The sequence below is a fragment of the Lepidochelys kempii genome, chromosome 10 (genome assembly GCF_965140285.1).
Source record: "Lepidochelys kempii isolate rLepKem1 chromosome 10, rLepKem1.hap1, whole genome shotgun sequence".
In the NCBI taxonomy this organism is placed as follows: domain Eukaryota; kingdom Metazoa; phylum Chordata; order Testudines; family Cheloniidae; genus Lepidochelys; species Lepidochelys kempii.
The window spans coordinates 62,599,688-62,617,286 of NC_136389.1; the positions used below are offsets into that span (position 1 = coordinate 62,599,688).

A 17,599-nucleotide genomic window follows, 5' to 3' on the forward strand; every position below is an offset into this window, starting at 1 on the left:
ACATGATTAATTTCACTTTGATATTTGTCTAAAAAGAATCCAGTATGTTTCTTGGCATTTACAAGAGTCCAGGTGGGTGCTGTGTATTTGGTGTGTTATTTTCCAAAGATGTCAGGCAGGTCAAGAATGCGTAAGTGCAATCACATCCGTTTGGCTTCTAATGAAGGAGAAATATGGAAGCGGGTGTGTAAACACATGCAGCGGAAACCCTGTTGTTACCACAAAATTCATCCACATTTCTGTAGTGCATATGTATGTTATTTTTACAGGTCAAATCCTGCTCTCTTCACTTTTCCTGGGAACAGGATCTGGCTTATAAATAACACTGAAGGTTCAGCAGTGGTGAATTGTGCCAAAGCATACTAATGAAAATATAACCACCGAGAAACAATGAGCATGGATCCCCTCTTACTCCTGATTTACACAGGGATAAAGTGAGGGCTTGTCTACGCACAAAAACTGAACTGCTTTAACTCTACTGGTTTCAAGGTCTGAGTGTGGATGTAGTACCAATAAAGCTTATTGGGAATGCCACTACAACTGCATCCACCCTAGGGCTTATAATCATGGTGGTTAAAAAAAAAAAAAAAACCTCCCTAACCAACAAAGTTATACCAGTACAAAAACTGTGTGTAAGCCAGTCCTGAGAGAAGACTCTGGCTAGACTGTTTTTATTAATATGGCAGGAAAGTTACCATGTTTTCTGCCTGATATTTTACTTTAGAAATAATATTAATAGGATAGAGTATTGTAATAAGCACTGGAAAGGTCCCTTACTATGAGGTGCATGGTGAACATTTATCAAATAAGTCATCTCCCTGGCCCTCCCTAGTGCCCGGATACCCTCCTGCCCCACCCCTGGGCAGGACAGAGCCCCCTAGTGCCCGGGTACCCACCCTGGGGTAAAAAGTGGCCCCTAGTGCCTAGGTACCCACCTGCCCATTCCCAGGGCAGGACACGGCCCCCTAGTGCCTGGGTACCTGCACCCGGGGCAGGATGCAGACTCCCAGTGCCTGGACACCCTCCCACGCCCCGCGGCAGGATACAGCCCCCCAGTGCCCGGGTACCCACCCGCAGGGTGGAAGGAGGCCCCTTAGTGCCCAGGTACCCATCCGCCCCATTCCCCGGGGCAGGACACGGACCCCCCAGTGCCCGGATACTCTCCCGAGGCCGGACGCGAGCCCCTCGTGCCCAGTTCCCCACCGCCGGCCTGGCCGGGCTGCAGCCGCAGGAGGCGGCCCCTAGTGGCCGGCTGTGAGCTGCAGCCTGCCGGGGCGGGGCGGACAATGCCGGGGACACGTGGGCGCGGCGGGGGCAGCTGCTTAGTCCGCGGCGGCGGGGCTGCAGGCTCAGCCATGCCGGGCTCGCTGAAGGAGCAGACGGCGCTGCTGCTGGGCGATTACTTCCAGCACCGCCTGGGGGACCCGGCGCTGCCGCCGCCCAGCCCCGCGGCCGAGACGCTGCGGCGGGCGGCCAGCGAGCTGGAGAGCCGGGAGCGGCCCTTCTTCCGCGCCTGCCGCCCGCTGGCCCTGGACGAGCGGCGGGAGCCGGCGGCGCTGCTGAGCCGGGTGGCGGAGCAGCTGGAGGCGGAGGGCGGCCTGAACTGGGGCCGGGTGCTGGCGCTGGTGGTGTTCGCGGGGAGCCTGGCGGCGGCGCTGGCCGAGCAGGGCAGCCGAGAGGAGGCGGGCCGCTTGGCCGAGGTGCTGGCCGCCTACCTGGCCGAGGAGAAGCGCGAGTGGCTGGAGGCGCACGGCGGCTGGGTAAGGGGGGGCCGGGCCGGTTTGGAGGGGGGACAGTGGCCGGGCTGGGGACCGTGTGGCCCATCGCACCGGGGCCGCGTGGTCCCGCCCTGGCCAGGGGCTGCCGCCTGCTGGGGGAGGCTCTGACCTGAGCCGGGTACTAACCATAGAAACCCTCCCGCTCCGCTGCCTGCAGGCTCGCCGCGCTCCGCCCGCCCCCCGGCGGTGCTGACTGCCCGCTGGAGAGAGCCCCTTTGGCGTGTGAGCCCCTTCCCCAGCGCAGCGCGCTCCGCTCCAAGGGCCTTGCCGGGGGGAGCAGCTGCCCCGCGCGCACTGGGGTACCGGGGGAGGGTGACTCAGTCTGCACGCAAGGCTGGGTATTTTTTCCATATATGGGAGCTATGCTGTCCCAGGCCCTGGGGAGGATGCTGTGGCCTGGAGCTTCCCTGACCCCGGTGTGATTCCCCGCCCCCCATAGAATCCTAGACCCATGCGGTTAGAAGGGACTGCAAGTCACTCCTCCATCTGCACAAGCTGGCAACTGACAAGAATGACCCTCATTTGTGTGACTTCTTGTGTAACCCGCTGCCGAGATGTAGGAGTTGTTGTCTAACCATCCCCTGGTGAAAGAGCTTCCCTGACCTCCCTAGGCAGTCCATTTACCAAACCATCTCTCCCTACCTTGAGGGGGACGGGGCGGGGGCGCCTTTGTTACTGATAGTCTGGTATATTGCAGTCTAGGGGCCTGCTATGCTTAGTTTCAAACAATTTTGTCCAAACTAGACCAACTCCCACACGGGCGGGTGGGACGTGGGGGACACTTCCTAGCACAGCTCTATTTAATGCAGACAGGATCTGGGATTTTCAGTCATGTGGGACAACTGATGTCATGTAGTGCTCTGACAAGCCAGTGTTTGTGTCACTAGTGTGGATGGGGTCACTCAGATAAATTTAACACCCATTGCAAGAAAGGACACTAGACACAGCATTGCACGACCTTGTACACGCTAATAACTTAATTGTTATTTATCCATAGTGGATGCTCTAATGTAGATGAGACTTTAGTAACACTGAAGTTCTTTCTGTGTTTCAGTGAAACTGCTGCTTCCACCAGTGGTGAATTACAGCTTCCAAGCTTGTTACTATAGATGCAGTGTTTGCTAGAATGAGTGTTGAATGCTACAGATCCAGCAGATCCAGATTTATGACACTAATTTTAAAATGCTGAAGTGTGTCTTGTCAATGTGGCTGTGCATTATAGTATAGACAGCCACAGTGACCGATAAACTGTGGGATATTGAGAACTTGTCACTGTCTAGTCTCAATTTAATTTGCTTATGCAAACTGGGAGAATGGAGTGTAAAACTTTCCTAACTAAATTCTTAAAATCTCCTGTTTCTTTCTATGGTATTCTCTGTAGTGTATACTCTGTGGGTAAGGGGGTCAAGAGGGGCAGGCAAACTGAAGTTGTATCTTGGCTAGCTGTGATAAAGCATTAAATAGATTAAAGTGTTGCCCAGTGGACTTGTTACCACTGGGAGTTAAACTGATGGAAGTTATCGTGTAGACAAGATTTTGATATCTTTACTACCCTGTTGTTTTAACAGTGAAGTTGAAGTACCATTTAAATTGGTGGCTGGAATTGGCTTGCACTCTATAAACTATGGGATGCATAACATGAAGCCTTTGAAACAAGTATTAGGGCTAAATGAGACTCTGTTTATCACTTTAGCTGGACTTCATGGAGACCCTGGATCATAGTCACTGCTCAGGCTCTGCCTGTTTCCACCAGTAGAGATTAAATGATGGAACCCTCTTAGTAGGATTGCAGCTGCACAAGCTGCCTGCTCTAATCCAGTTGGAGAGGAGTCGGGACATATTTAGTATACTCAAGGTGTCTTATTTCAGGCAATTCAGTGGAGGAAGTGTTCCCAAAAGGTGGTCACACACAGTAGCAACACTTCATAATTATTGCTAAATGTGGAAAGGTACATCTAAATTTGTACAAACATTGCAGTCTGAAATCCAGTCAGACTGCAGATCTAGGTTGGAATAGGGATTAGTTCACATATAATTTTTTTACCTAGGTTAGTTCCTTGCTGCCAAACATTTTGCAACAAAATATAAATCTGCTACTTGTTACTTTTTTTTAATACAAGTCTGACACATGGAGACAAAATCCTGGTAGAGAAGATATAATGGAGGTGTTATGTTTCTTACATAAATTAAACTGGGTTGTTTCAAAATAGAACACCCAATGAAATTAAAAAGTAACAGGAAGCAATCTGGTGGAAGTCCATTGCCATGGAGTTGAATCTAAAACTTAGTAGGATTCAAAAATGGAATGCTTCATTTGATAAGAACATCCACTCCTACATTAGATAAAACACATTAAAAAGGCTGCACACCCTCATGCTTCAAGGCATAATTCCACCACTAAATGGTAGGGAAAATTTATTTCCTGCCCTCATTGGACTTTAATATTAAATGTGACCACAATACATGGGTATATCTTCACAGCAGAGTTTGCCTGGGCTCTTTCTTGAGTGTTGTCCTCAGCCCTCTCCAATCTGCACACAGACCTCTCAGCTGAATTTGGTGGTGCTTTCAATTTCGGCTAGCTGATATAATTGGGGTGTGTAGGTTAGAGCCAAGATCTGCTTTTACTTGGGCTGGTAACCAACCCACTTTGCAGTTACAACACAGCCCAAGTGCTGATAGTTTCAGTTCCCTCCCACAATTCTTCCATGTGCCCAGGACAGACAAGTTTGCACAGTTCACTGAGCACAAAGAGCCATGGGATATGTCCCCAGAATTCCTAGCAACAGACCTAGGGGATTGCAGCACCAGCATCAACGCAGGAATTTGGTACCCCTTTGTAGTGCAGTTACTCACATCCAAGCAAACTCTGCAGTGAGCACATAGGTTGAAAATCCTTATAGGCTTTCTTTGAAGCATCTGATACTGGCTATTGTCAGATTGGATATGGGACTAGATTTTTCTGCTGATACAATGCATAATCAACTTCAAAAGAATGACTTCCCATAATACTAGAGGTGGAATAATTCATAGAAATCTGCATTCAGATCTCCATTTTCAAATAAAACCTAGGAGAGGAACATCTGGGTTTTTTTTGTTTTTCTCCAGGCAGAGAGTCTGCCGAAGTTTGATTATATAATGAATGAAAGAATTTGGGCAAGGGTTCCAAGAACATGTCATTTAGTCTCTCTGAATGTTAAGCAATCAACAAGCTACATTTCAAAGCCACAATGTAGCTTTAAGTTATTTGTTTCTGTTAATATGCAAACCAGCTTGTGTGAAGTACTCAGATGCTATGCCCTTCTTTCAAATAAGAGAAGACTCTGTTTGACTGAACTTGTGTTTTAGCAGATACCTTAACCAACAAGTAACATACTAAGGATATGAGGGATGTGAAATATGCTAGATGCACTTTCTAGAAGTGTGCTGACATGTTGTTGGGTTGGCCTTGTTTAAAGCTCTCAGAAATCTGTTAAGCAAACGCATTTTGGCTTCTAATACCTTTGTATCAAATCCTGTCCTTATTAAGTCCATGAAAATCTTACTGTTGACTTTGCTGGGCCAAGGATTTGGCCCTAGGCTTAGCTGAAAACTTAAAGTACAGATGTAGACCAAATTATTGTATTAAGTTCAGCAACACACTTCAAAGTAGGAACACCAAATATTTATAGTACAGAACTGACATGCAAGTCTTGAATTTCATTTATATATCAAGTCACCACTGAGCTATATGCTTGATTCCTTTGATGTACCCAGTGTTCCCACTTGCTTCCAAAACTGTCATTGCATTGATGGGGCTCTCTGAGCAAATAATAATGATTTTTAAAAAAATCTGACCAATTGTATACCCAAAATCATTGTATATGACTCAAAGCACAGTTTTCTATTGTAATTGGAATACACATCTGGAGAACCGTCAAAATGATTGTGGAATACCTAGCATTTAGTTCAATTTCAGACATTTTAAACAATCTCTTAAACATCATTTTAAATAGTATTGATAATTTGATGCTGGTACAAATAAGAATAAAACAAACTTTTCTAAGAGCCTTTGGCTTCATTATTTTGCTTTTTGGAAAAGTTAGTTGTGTGGGTTTTTTTAAGTGATCACTTGCTCACCTGAATGCTAATTGAAATCTGACTGTTGGCTAAAATGTAAACTATCATTTACCAAAAAATGCATTAACTGTTTGCACAAATTAAAGTGTAAAGAACAAAGTTCCGGAAGAAATTAAGAGCATAACTTGTTTACATAGATATCTGCCAAACAGAGTTCAAACATGACCATCTGGTGTTGTATTACTGCCACTCTTGATTATCATGAATAAAGATCTGGAAGAGCAGCTGCCAGCTTCATTCTGTCATAGGTCAACTCTGAATTGAGTTACTTGCAGACTTTCCAAGTAGCATGTGTAATCAGAATCATGCATGGAACTGGGAGAAGGGGCCACATTAAGACTTCTATCTCAAGTGGAAATTTCCATGCACTGTTTCAAATATTCTCCCAGGCGTGAATGAAGAAAAAATACAACCAGCTCTATTCAGAGACTTGAATAAAAAAGCAAAAATATACTAGTGACATACTAAATGTCTCCATCTAGGAAGGTGATTGTTGCACTGCAAATCATATTTACAGATATCTGTCTTCTAAATATCTGTGTGGTATTCAAAGTAGTGAAGAATTAAAATAACCAAAGCATGCTTGTTTCTGCTTTACCCCAAGGAGACTCAAATTCTCACTTTCTTTTGCTTTTCTAGGATGGCTTCTGTCATTTCTTCAATGGACATGGCTCTCAACCAACTGACCAGAACAGTACCATAAGCAGTGCGATCATGGCAGCTGCAGGGTTTGGACTAGCAGGATTAGCTGTTCTCTTGGCTGTACGATAGGCTGATCCAGTGGATCTTGCAATGGAAAGTACTCTACAAACTGCCAATTAGATTTCAGTCTATTTTCTATAGGATTGACTCATTAAGAAGATAGAAGTTTATATTTTTTAACTGGCTTGGAGAATTGTTGTCTTACCACATCCTTGGCTATAAACTGCTTTATTTGCTACCCAGTAACAGCACAAATGAAAATGTGTACCTAAACCACCATTTGTGCATGCACACATTGCTTATTGGCTCTGACCATCCTCTGGACCTCTTTCTTTGAAAGATGTAATCTAAATATTGCCATAGTTCATTCATGTACTGTAACTTCAGAGTATTCAATGTTATGCTAGAATAAGCCGTGGCGGTCTTGCAACCAAACACTTTGTTCAAGGTATTTTGTTTAAATGGGAGTAACTTTAGAACACAACTTCAGCTATGCTGTAAGGTGAGCTAACACTAACTGTAATGTAATATGGTTTATAACTCCAAATGTGATGCACTGCACATAATACTGAGAGGCAATTCATTGGTTAGTCTAGAGCAATGAGTACCTATGTTGTAAAGAACATTATGGCTTAATATTAAGGAAATATGACTAAGAATAGTACGCAGCTACACTACAAATAGGTGAGGACTGATATAAAAGCAGAAATGGCTGCAAAATCTGTTCTTACTGAAAGGAATTTAACTATTGAAAACTTTAATTGGTATATTTGGAAATCCATTGAAGGCTGGAATTTCTCTGGATTTCCCTGTCAAAACCAGAATTTCCATATATCTTAATATATTTTTGAAGTATTTATCACTGTATAATACTTGTAGCCATGACATCTTTATTTTTGTTTGAAATTTCATTTTGAATACAGGTTCTCATGATCTCTCTAGTGTATATCAACCATTGTCTCCCTTGATCTAACAGTGTTAGTCTGTTGTCAACAAGCTGTGTATTTCTTTCTATTGTTTCTAGTAGCTTTTAACTTTCCTGGGTTACTTGTAGCTTGTACAATTTTACTGTGGTGACTTAATATGGTGAATAAATACTATTAAGTATTTTTATTTTAAAAAGTTAAATCTTCCTGGATTTATTCAGATGGCTGGCATACCTGTTTTAAACATGAACATTAACCGTTTACCTGGATGCGTAAACTTACTTCTACCTTTTTTGAGTGTTTTGACAGCAAACAAAAGGGAGCTTGTGGCTTTGCAGCAATGTGCATAATCTCCTAACAGTTCTATCTGTAACCACTTCCTGCAGCTCGGTTTAGTGAAGGGCCCTTAAGAACACCCCCTCCCCCCCTATCTATACAGACTAATATTTTAGGAAGTAATTCAGTGACTGACTACATAGGTGGAAGGATTCAGAAGAACTGTGATTAAAAGTATTCTTCAATACTGGCCTGCATTGCAGCTAGCTAGTTGTATTGTCCAGATTTCTGTGCTAGGAGGATAGAGCTCAATTAAGAACAGAAAATGAAAAGCATGAAGAAGTGCTAGTAAGTCTTGCATGGAGGTAGAAGTTTATCATTCTTACTTAAGAACCCTGATACTTCTATTAGGCGCTATGTAGAGAGAGACCCGCATTAAAGACACTTATGTTCTACCCCTTATCTCCCCTTCCTCCCTACTTGGTGTGGTTTAAACAGTTTTTTAGACCCATCTAAAACTTTATTGGCTTAAATTCTTCAAGGCCTTAGGCTTAACATGTTTAAAATATCCCCCGGGCCCCATTCTGTAAGATGCTTGTGGAACTTTCAGGGTTTCTTAAACTGCACACTTACATGGATAAATACACAAATGGTTACAAAGCACAAACTACAAAGGGGTGGCTAATCTGAGGCTGGAATGTCTGTCTGTCTGAGACCAGAGTATCATGTAGCTGAAGAGAAAATAAACAAACTACTGTAATTTTCCTGTTATCCTCCCAGATGAATATACTCTTACCAGCATTTCACGCACTGGGTAGTTGTCCCTCTGCCACCCTTGTTCCAAATATTACCTAACATCTCCTCAGTGCTCCCCTCCAAAAAACAAAATCCTGTTGCTCCTGGAGTATTGTTTTGCTCTGCAAATGTGAACAAGCTTCAGGGTGAAGTTTTGGTAGACATCATTTAAGTTAAAAACTAAGAAATTGCAGTGAACTATTGCAACTGCTCTACCCTTCACTTCTCTGTTGTTAATGCCAAGGTGTTTGCGTAGCAGTATAAATGAGGTAATAATGGGGAGAGCAGTTTCCCTAGTGCTACTCTCTGGTGTTGAGAACCCTGCACTGTAATTTATATCGTATGTAGAACTCCATTGTGCTAACCATGAATAAAAATGCAGGGAAACTGCCAGAAGGCAATATTATTTATTCAGAGTTGGCAAGTTCCAGAGAGGATGGAGAGAATGCTATCTCCCCCTCAATGCTGTTCATTCAGAATAAAAATGTGTACTTGTTTTCTGTTGTCTAACCCTGCAAATTCAGTGTTAATGGGAGATTCTGGCCTTATTGTTCGAGGCACTGAATCTGCTTATGATAAGGTGTGGTCCCTTCCCTTGGTACATAATTGAAATAGTTGCTCTATATGTAAATCTGCCCATTGATCACCTTAGGAGACTTCCTCTAGGGGAAGAGGAGTAGTTAGACTTGTGCCAAACCACATTTATTGGTAACTGCAGTTGTAGTGCCCAAAACAGGTTACTTATCAGTAAGAGAGAATAACACAAGGAAATAATGGTGGTTTCCCAAAAACAGTCACTTGAGTACTTCCCTATGTTCTCTGTAACTGGAATATCATGTGATCAGTGACAAAAAGGAATTAAAACTTTAGTTTCTGAAGTAGCTCTATATGTACTCAGATTTTTTTGTCTGCAAAATAAGGTTAAATACGGTATGGAAATGTGCATATCCTGGGTCCTGTCCCTTTTGCCCAACTTGAAATATGAGCAAAGATAAAATTGTCTCATTCCAGTGTGCAGTCCAGACCACTGAAGGGTTGTCATTACCTGCCCTGCAACCTGGGCTCCCTCACCGTACTTTGTGTAACTCCCACCCTGGGCCACTCAACAGCAAACGGCAGGCAGGTCATATCCTGAGTGTCTATGTATAGCTGCAGTCCTGATCCAGCAACTCTGACCCTTGCAGCCATAGTTACTACCTTCAGGGTGACCTCAACACACTCCCAATTACAAATTTTCCCTAGTGTGTGTGTTCTGCATGGGCCTACCCTCTCCTGGACAGTTCAGATATTATAGGTCCCTTTGCCCTGTAAGAGGTCAATATCCAACAACCTCCCAAACAGCTCAGTTTAAATACAGCACTGGATTAATTTTAACTATTTAAAATTTTTGTATACAAATATTTTAAAATGAGTGCAAGGTATTAAAATCCAAAATGGTTACAAGAGAAATAAAGATAAAATTTTCTAAGACCTAAAACTTAGTTCAAGATAAAATCATTTTCACAGCAACATTGCTAACCAAATTTTCATGTCAGGATCCCTCCCAAAGTCAAAAGGCGGGTTTCTTTGTCTTAAGTAAAAAAGATAACCTAGGGTGTTTTTGCCTCTTTATAGTTTTTGCACCTCACCTTTATTGGTTCCTGGTCAATGGAAGTGCAGAGCCAGTGCTTGAGGCAGGGGTAGGGTATGGAGCCCACGTAGGAGCCAGACCTGCTTCTGCCCTATTCCAGGGCGCAGTGTGGTGTCAGAACAAATAAGGACTAGCCTGCCTTAGCCGGGCAACATCCCTGATGGGACTTTTAATGGCCTGGTTGGCAGTGCTGACTAGAGCCACCACCACCCAGTACCTTACATTCCACGACCTAGTACTGAGTCGTGACCCGCAGTCTGAAAACCACTAGGCTAGAGGCATCAGCTTGTCCTTTGTTCTGGAGAAACTAGTTTACCCCCGTTGCTGTCCCCCGGACCCTGTTTATTGCTTATATGTAAACTGAGGTAAACACACATTTCTGTGGTTAGGCTAGACCTGTTTAACAACTTCTGCCTAGTTGGGCTTCATAGGTTTGAACATGTGCTAACAGCATCCTAGGGGGCAATTCATAACTTTACATGTAATGTTGCTACGTACACTTCAGCATGATAGTATTGACCAGTGAGTTGTTTTTTAAAATGATACCTCACAAGGCATATTTTGTACAAAGATTATTATAATAGTGTGTAGGGTGTGAATACAGGGATGCATTTGTTCACAAAAATATCTTGCACAAAATCTTGAATGAAATTCTTAATTTTAGACAAGGCAAGACACACAGACAAAACCATAGAACTTATTTTGCTGATCGCAACAGTAGGGCAGTGGAGAAAAATAGTAAATGTCTATTATGACCCAGAGTCTGGAAATGTCCTTGAATGCAGCCACAACTAGCCTTCACACTAAACAATCTTTTTCCTTTAGAAGTGAAGTGTGGCTGATGCTTTGATGTCAGTCTCGTGGAGTATTCTCCACGCACTGTGTTTCAGCACAAAGGATGTTTGTTTGTTTGCTGCTAATCTGTAGGGGAGTCAAAGGCAAAAACATGAGTTGAGAGCAAGGAAAATGGATATAATTTTGTTTCTTTAATCCTACTAGAGCAGCAGAGCTTTGGTGAAGAAGTAGTCAAAGATCAAAAGACGTAATGTAATATCATTTGGAGGACTATTTTCTTATTACTAAGGTACTGAGAAAGAGAGTACATAGCTATTCTCTTTGCACTACACAGTGCTGTTTTCTCTTTACAACAGCAGCATTGTATAATATAACAAGACTTAATTAGGGACAAAACTCAGGTGGTATAAATCAATGTCATTCTATCAGCTTCAACTGAGGAGTTGATTCTTAGTTTTAGTCTAAGCATCCACATTGTTTTGTTTTGTTTTTTAAAGCAAGGGGTGAAACAGTGCAGATTAATTGATAGAAACTGATGTTTCATGCTCCCTGTTTGCCACCAAAAAATAAAAGGAAGCAAAACCTTGCCTAAAAAAACCCCACATATTGCTTTAAGAAAGGAATAGTAAGTTGATGCTCTCAATAGTAAGCATTCAGATATAGCATTCAGGTTTTATTTTGTGATAAGTGCTTCAGAAATAACAAAGACCCTCATCCTGTAAACACTTAACACATCTGTAACTTTGTTCTTATAAATTGACCCAACTGACTTCACTGGAACTACTCATGAGTATAGTTACACACATGCTTAAGTGTTTGTAGGTTCAGGGCTGTAAATAATACCTGAAATATTTCTATTTTTGCTATTAGGATTAACATATGGTAACTGTCATGTAATCCATCTGGAGCACAAACCTACAGACGCTATGAACGGTAACTGTCATGTAATCCAACTGGAGCACAAACTTGCAGATACTGTGAACGATCAGTTTTTCACAGTGTCTATAGGTGTGTGCAAGCTTTTTGGCATGGGAAAATGTTCTCTCTCATTCCTATTCTGCTAAAACAAATATACCTCCTTAAACTTCACACCCAGTGGGCAGACACACTGAAGTCAATGGACCTACCTCGTGTATGTAAAGTTAAGCACTTATAGGAACCCAGCATGTACCCTACTGAACTGAAACTGAGGTCCATCTAGTCTAGAATCCTGTCTCAGACATTAACCAACACCAGATGCTCCAAGGAAGATGTTAGAACTCCTCACTTGGTAGATATGGGATAATCTGCCCCTCACATTAAAGCTCATCGTGATCTCTAAGAGTTAGATTGGTTTTAGCTCTGAATCATGATATTTAATACCCTTTCAAAAACCTTTAGCATTTCTTGTTAGAATTCTGGATATTCTTGATATCTATATAGAAGTCCAGTCCCCTTTTTTATTCTTGCTAAATTTCTTGGCTTCAATATGCTGTGGCAATGAGTTCCGTAGTCTAACTGTGTGTTGTGTTGTTTTTTTTTAAATCAGCTTTGAATTTGCCACTTTTTAATAAGGTATGTAAGTCTTTGCAGGATTGGGACTGTGGATGGCTGACTTAGAGCTGCACAAAGGAAGCGAATTGAATCACACAGCAAAAAGAAACCTTACTGTGCTACAAACCCCTGGAACTATGCTAACTATTCTGGACTGCCATCTAACTATTTTTACATATATACAGACAGCTCCATTAAAAGAGTCTTCTATGTTAAATGTATTCCCACTATGGGTTATAGGGCCCAATCCTGTTCCCACTGAAGAATGAGTCGTGCCATTGACTTCAGGGACAGGATAGACACATGGGTAAGAATAATTAAAAAGAGAAATACTCAGGGCTTGTCTACACTTACAGGGGGATCGACACATGAAGACCTGCTAAATCGACCACAGATCACTCTCCCATCGACTTCTGTACTCCATCTGAACAAGAAGCACAAGGAGAGTCGATAGGAGAGCATCTCCCATCGACAGAGTGTAGTGTGGACCTCGCGGTAAGTAGATCTAAGTACGTCAACTTCAGCTACGTTATTCACGTAGCAGAAGTTGCGTAACTTAGATCGATATCCCCCCCCATAGTGAAGACCAGGCCTCAGAATGTCTGGAGACCTTTCAACACTATATAAGTTTGAAAACATCGAGTATTTTTTGTCAGATTACAAAACTTGTGAATGTAACCCCATTATCCAAGGTGAACAAAAGGAAAGGGGACAAAAAATGACTGAATGGACAAGAAAAATAGTCTGAAACATCACATTTATTTGATGTTGTTTGTTTTTAAACGTTCTCTTCCTTTTTCTTACATTCCAGTCATCTTAGATTATGAAAATAAACTAGGGTGGGTTTCACTTTTTCCAGCATGTTTCTAGACTTTTTCACTCTGACAATCTCATACACCACAAAAATGCTATTGTGCTGGTCTAGCACACATTGATGGGAAAGGTCTAAAGCCTAACCCAAAATGTAATCCTTGAATTACTGTTACAGTTCATGAAGATGTTTCTATTAATACCAAATCTTATAAAACTTTTTTTAATATAAAAGAAAACCTTTATTTTAGGCTTTAACTAGCTGTGTGTGTGTCATCTAAATCCCTTTCAAAGTGGTGGGAGGGTTGTTTTGGTTGCATTTAAATCATGATTATATTGAAGTCAAATCTGTTGTTTAAAAATTTCTTTTTAGAGTGAAACAATTAGACTATCCCTCTTGTGAGAGAGTTCCCTGCCTGGGCCCAGTCTAGCTTGCTTTATTCAAATGATGAGGGGGACAGGGTTTGACCCTCTGTGTTTGTATTTCTTTGTTTTCATTGACATTCTTTCTGGTCTTCAAGTTGTCCATTTGTACCCATGTAATTTATGTTCTTATTTCCTGCACTATATCATGTAACCACCATTAGTGGATTGGCTAGCTTGTGGTTTCTGGCTTTTCACCCATTTTAGGTCATTTTTGAAGTGCATGATCTATTTGCATTGGTTAGGAAATGACCCATTTTAAAAGGGGGGGTTCAGAGAGGGATTTTGCCCGGTATGAGAGTCATATAATTTCCTGTAGTAAGTGACTCGGCATTGGAAATTGGAAAGGCATATTTTAAGAGAACCACTGTAAGTACTGTAGACAACTTTTGCTCTCCTCTGCATTTCAACCCTCTAACGATTCTGTGTTGACAACTCACTTTGGGGAATTCCTGTGTTTGACTGGACATGCTTTTGTTTTTTTCTGGACATGGGAGGTGCCTTCAGTTGTAAGTCAAGATATAGTGAGTATTGGACGAACTCCATACCCCTTATACGTACTGCTATTTTGATGCTGTCTCCTTTTAAATGTGGTGTGATATCTATGTTAGCCTGTGGGGTCTGAATGTGGTAGGGATGGACCAAATCCTCCACAGGTGTAAATCAGCATACAGTAGTTTCATTGAAATTCAATTCCACCCATTTACACCCATGGAGGATTTGATATGGGGTGTGTGTGTGTGTATTGCTGTACATAGTACTCCACATTCTGATTGAAAGGCTATGGTTCTTGCAAATGTAGCTGTGTTAATTTTCTATTAAATAGTGTGCTTTACTTCTTCAAAGTACTGTACAAACAAAAAAGTGTTGCCTGCAACATTTTTGTTGGCTTTTTTGTAGTTGCCATTTTCATGTTAAGAAATTAGTTGGTTGGATGATTTCTAAATTTTAGCTGGTCCTTTCCTAAAGATTACCCTGAGAGAATCCCTGCATATTTTAATGACTAGGAATAATGAATTGACACTTACAAACATGTACAGAACTTTTCTTCTTGAGACTGAAAAGCATCTTACAAATGTGGTAAGTATCGTCATGCCCATTTTCAGACGGGGAAACTGAAGCACGGATTGGTTAAGAGACCCTGTCCAAGATCAAACAGCTAGAGGTTGCAGAGCTGGGAATACAACCACCATCTCATTGATTCCCAGTGCAGTGCCCTAGCCTCTGGACCATGCTAAAGTGCAGTGTCTCTATGTTCACAAAGAACAAGGAAGTTCCACTGTGGCATGTTGGATGCTCATTGTTCAGGATGAGATGCGTTCCTTCCTACACAAGCCCCTGAGAAAGTGGGTTTTGGGTGGTGATTGGGGATGAAATACATCTCCCATCATGTGGTCAGGCCTCAGAGGAGCAGTTCATGGGCTGGAAGAATGGCTACTACCATTCTGCAGGCTTATGTGCTGATTTCTTGGTTTCTAGATCTGCTTTCCCTGTAGCTCATCTTGGCAGCCACAAGCAGCTGGAATGCCATTAGTGTCTATCCCTAGAGCAACACCCTGCCCCACAGCCATTTCAGCTCAAGAGCTGGCCTTTGGGCCTGTTCCCACTTGTAGTTTGCCATAACCTGAGTTTGGTCCCTAAAATAATGTGCAAAGGATCCATGTTCACTCAGGCTGTCTAATCCAGCAGGGACTCCTGAGGGGTTGGCTGATTGTGGGGGAGAGAGATCTAGTTATATTTTCTGGTCAATAGGGATTGACCGTTTTGGTATGTTCCTTTTGAATTCTTGAAGAGATTCGTGTTTGATATGCATTTTCTGAATGAGTATAGAATAAGGCCCGGGGGCCACATCTGGCCCTTCAGATGTTTTAATCCAGCCCTCGAGCTCCTGCCAGGGAGCAATGTCGACGGCTTGCCCTGCTCCGCGCAGCTTCCGCAAGCAGCAGCATGTCCCCCGTCCAGCTCCTACACGTAGGGGCAGCCAGGGGACTCCGCACGCTGCCCCTGCCCCAAGCACCACCCCTGCAGCTCCCACTGGCCAGGAACCACGGCCAATGGGAGTTGCAGGGGCGGCGCCTGCGGATGGGGCCGGGGGGACATGCCACTGCTTCCGGTAGCTGCTTGAGGTAAGTGCCACCCAGAGCCTGCATCCCTGACCCTCCCAACCCCCTGCCCCAGCCCTGATCCCCGTCCTGCCTTCCAAACACCTTGGTTCCAGCCCAGAGCACCTTCCTGCATCCCCAACCCCTCATACCCAGGCCCACTCCAGAGCCCACACTCCCAGCTGGAACCCTCACCCCCTCCTGCACTCCAATCCCTAATTTCGTGAGCATTAATAGCCCGCCATACAATTTCCGTACCCAGATGTGGCCCTTGGGCCAAAAAGTTTGCCCACCCCTGGAGTAAGGGTACCAGAAAGTGTAACCATCCAGAGACAAAAGTGAAACCGCCCAGTTTGTGCATTGTCTGCACCAAAGCGAAGTGCAAACAGATGACAGTGAAGAGTTAATTACATGTTTGAAAAGTAAGATGTTCAGTGACACAGGTAAGAGCATTTGCCTTTATAAAATATAGTGACTGCACAACCATCCTCTTAGTTCACGTGAGGCTCTAGCCAACAGTCAAGAAAAATTTTCCTGCAAGCTTTAGGTTAAAGTGGTTACTTCAGGTGAGCATTTCCTACTGGAAAGTGAACTCTTGCATGATCATGCAAGGCACTGTGCATACCTCGTGGGAGGTGATCAGCACTTTCAGTGCAAACTGATCTCCTCCCAAGAGGTGCTCAGTAACTTGCAAGATGGGTATTTTTACTGTATGGGTTCCAATCCTGCTCTCATTGAAGTTCCCTGGCTAAACTCTTGCTGACTTCACTGGGAGGTAGCAGGTTTGGGCCTCATGATTTTTAACCAGACTGTGTCCATTTTAAATGCACAATGGCTAAGGCAGTGGTTCTCAAACTTTTTTTGGGGGGGACCACTTGAAAATTGCTGAGGATCTCGGCAAACCACTTAGTGATCTTTCCAAATGTTGTTTGTACCGTTAGCTAACTGTTGTAAAGTGCTTTGGATAAAAATGCTATATATATAAAAAAACCCTTAGTAATAAACATTTTTTGTTCTACAAATAAAAGCACACAACTCATATTTTAATATCAGTAGTCTTACCTTTCTAATGTGATGGATGTGCCCTCTCTCCCCTGCCACGGCAGCCCCTGAGCTGGGGCTGGGAAGGAGGGGGGGTCTCCCCTGCCGTGGCAGCCTCTGGGCTGGGAAGGAGGGTGGTCTCTCCCTCTCTCCCCTGCAGCGGCAGCTGCTGGACTGGGAAGGAGGGTGGTCTCTCACTCTCTCCCCCACCGTGGCAGCCCCCGAGCTGGGGCTGGGAAGGAGGGCCATCTCTTCCCAGTAGCCGCAGCCCTGGACCTGGGGAAAGTCACTGTTTTCTCTGGCCACCGCAGCCCTGTATGTCCCAAATCCACCCCCCTTCTCACCCCACTGCCCGCTCCCAGCTTCCCCTTATTCCCCCCAAGGCCACCACCTCACCTTACATGTGCATCTTGTTCAGGGTCCAGGCACCTAATTAGTGGAGCTACGCCTACGCGGCTCCACTAATTAGGTAGGTTGCCCTTCATTCTTTTGTGTGCAGCCGTCCAGGCACACACCTTAGAGGGAACTATCCACGGACCAACTGTGAATGGACCTCACAGTTGGTCCGCAGTTTGAGAACCTCTGGGCTAAGGAATTCATGTACTGATTTAATCCTTAGCTCACCCCAATATCTGTAGGCATTACAAATCATGTACCACTCTGGGCATC

At 43.6% G+C, this 17,599-nt stretch overlaps 1 protein-coding gene across 1 annotated transcript; it reads left to right on the forward strand.

The window, feature by feature from the left end:
* Positions 1 to 1,284: 1,284 nt before the first annotated feature.
* Positions 1,285 to 9,451, forward strand: BCL2L10 (BCL2 like 10). Its single transcript, XM_073303855.1, has 2 exons — positions 1,285 to 1,760; positions 6,537 to 9,451. The coding sequence occupies exons 1-2, from the start codon at positions 1,287 to 1,289 to the stop codon at positions 6,666 to 6,668; spliced, it is 606 nt and encodes a 201-aa protein (XP_073159956.1). The 5' UTR covers positions 1,285 to 1,286; the 3' UTR covers positions 6,669 to 9,451.
* Positions 9,452 to 17,599: the final 8,148 nt, after the last annotated feature.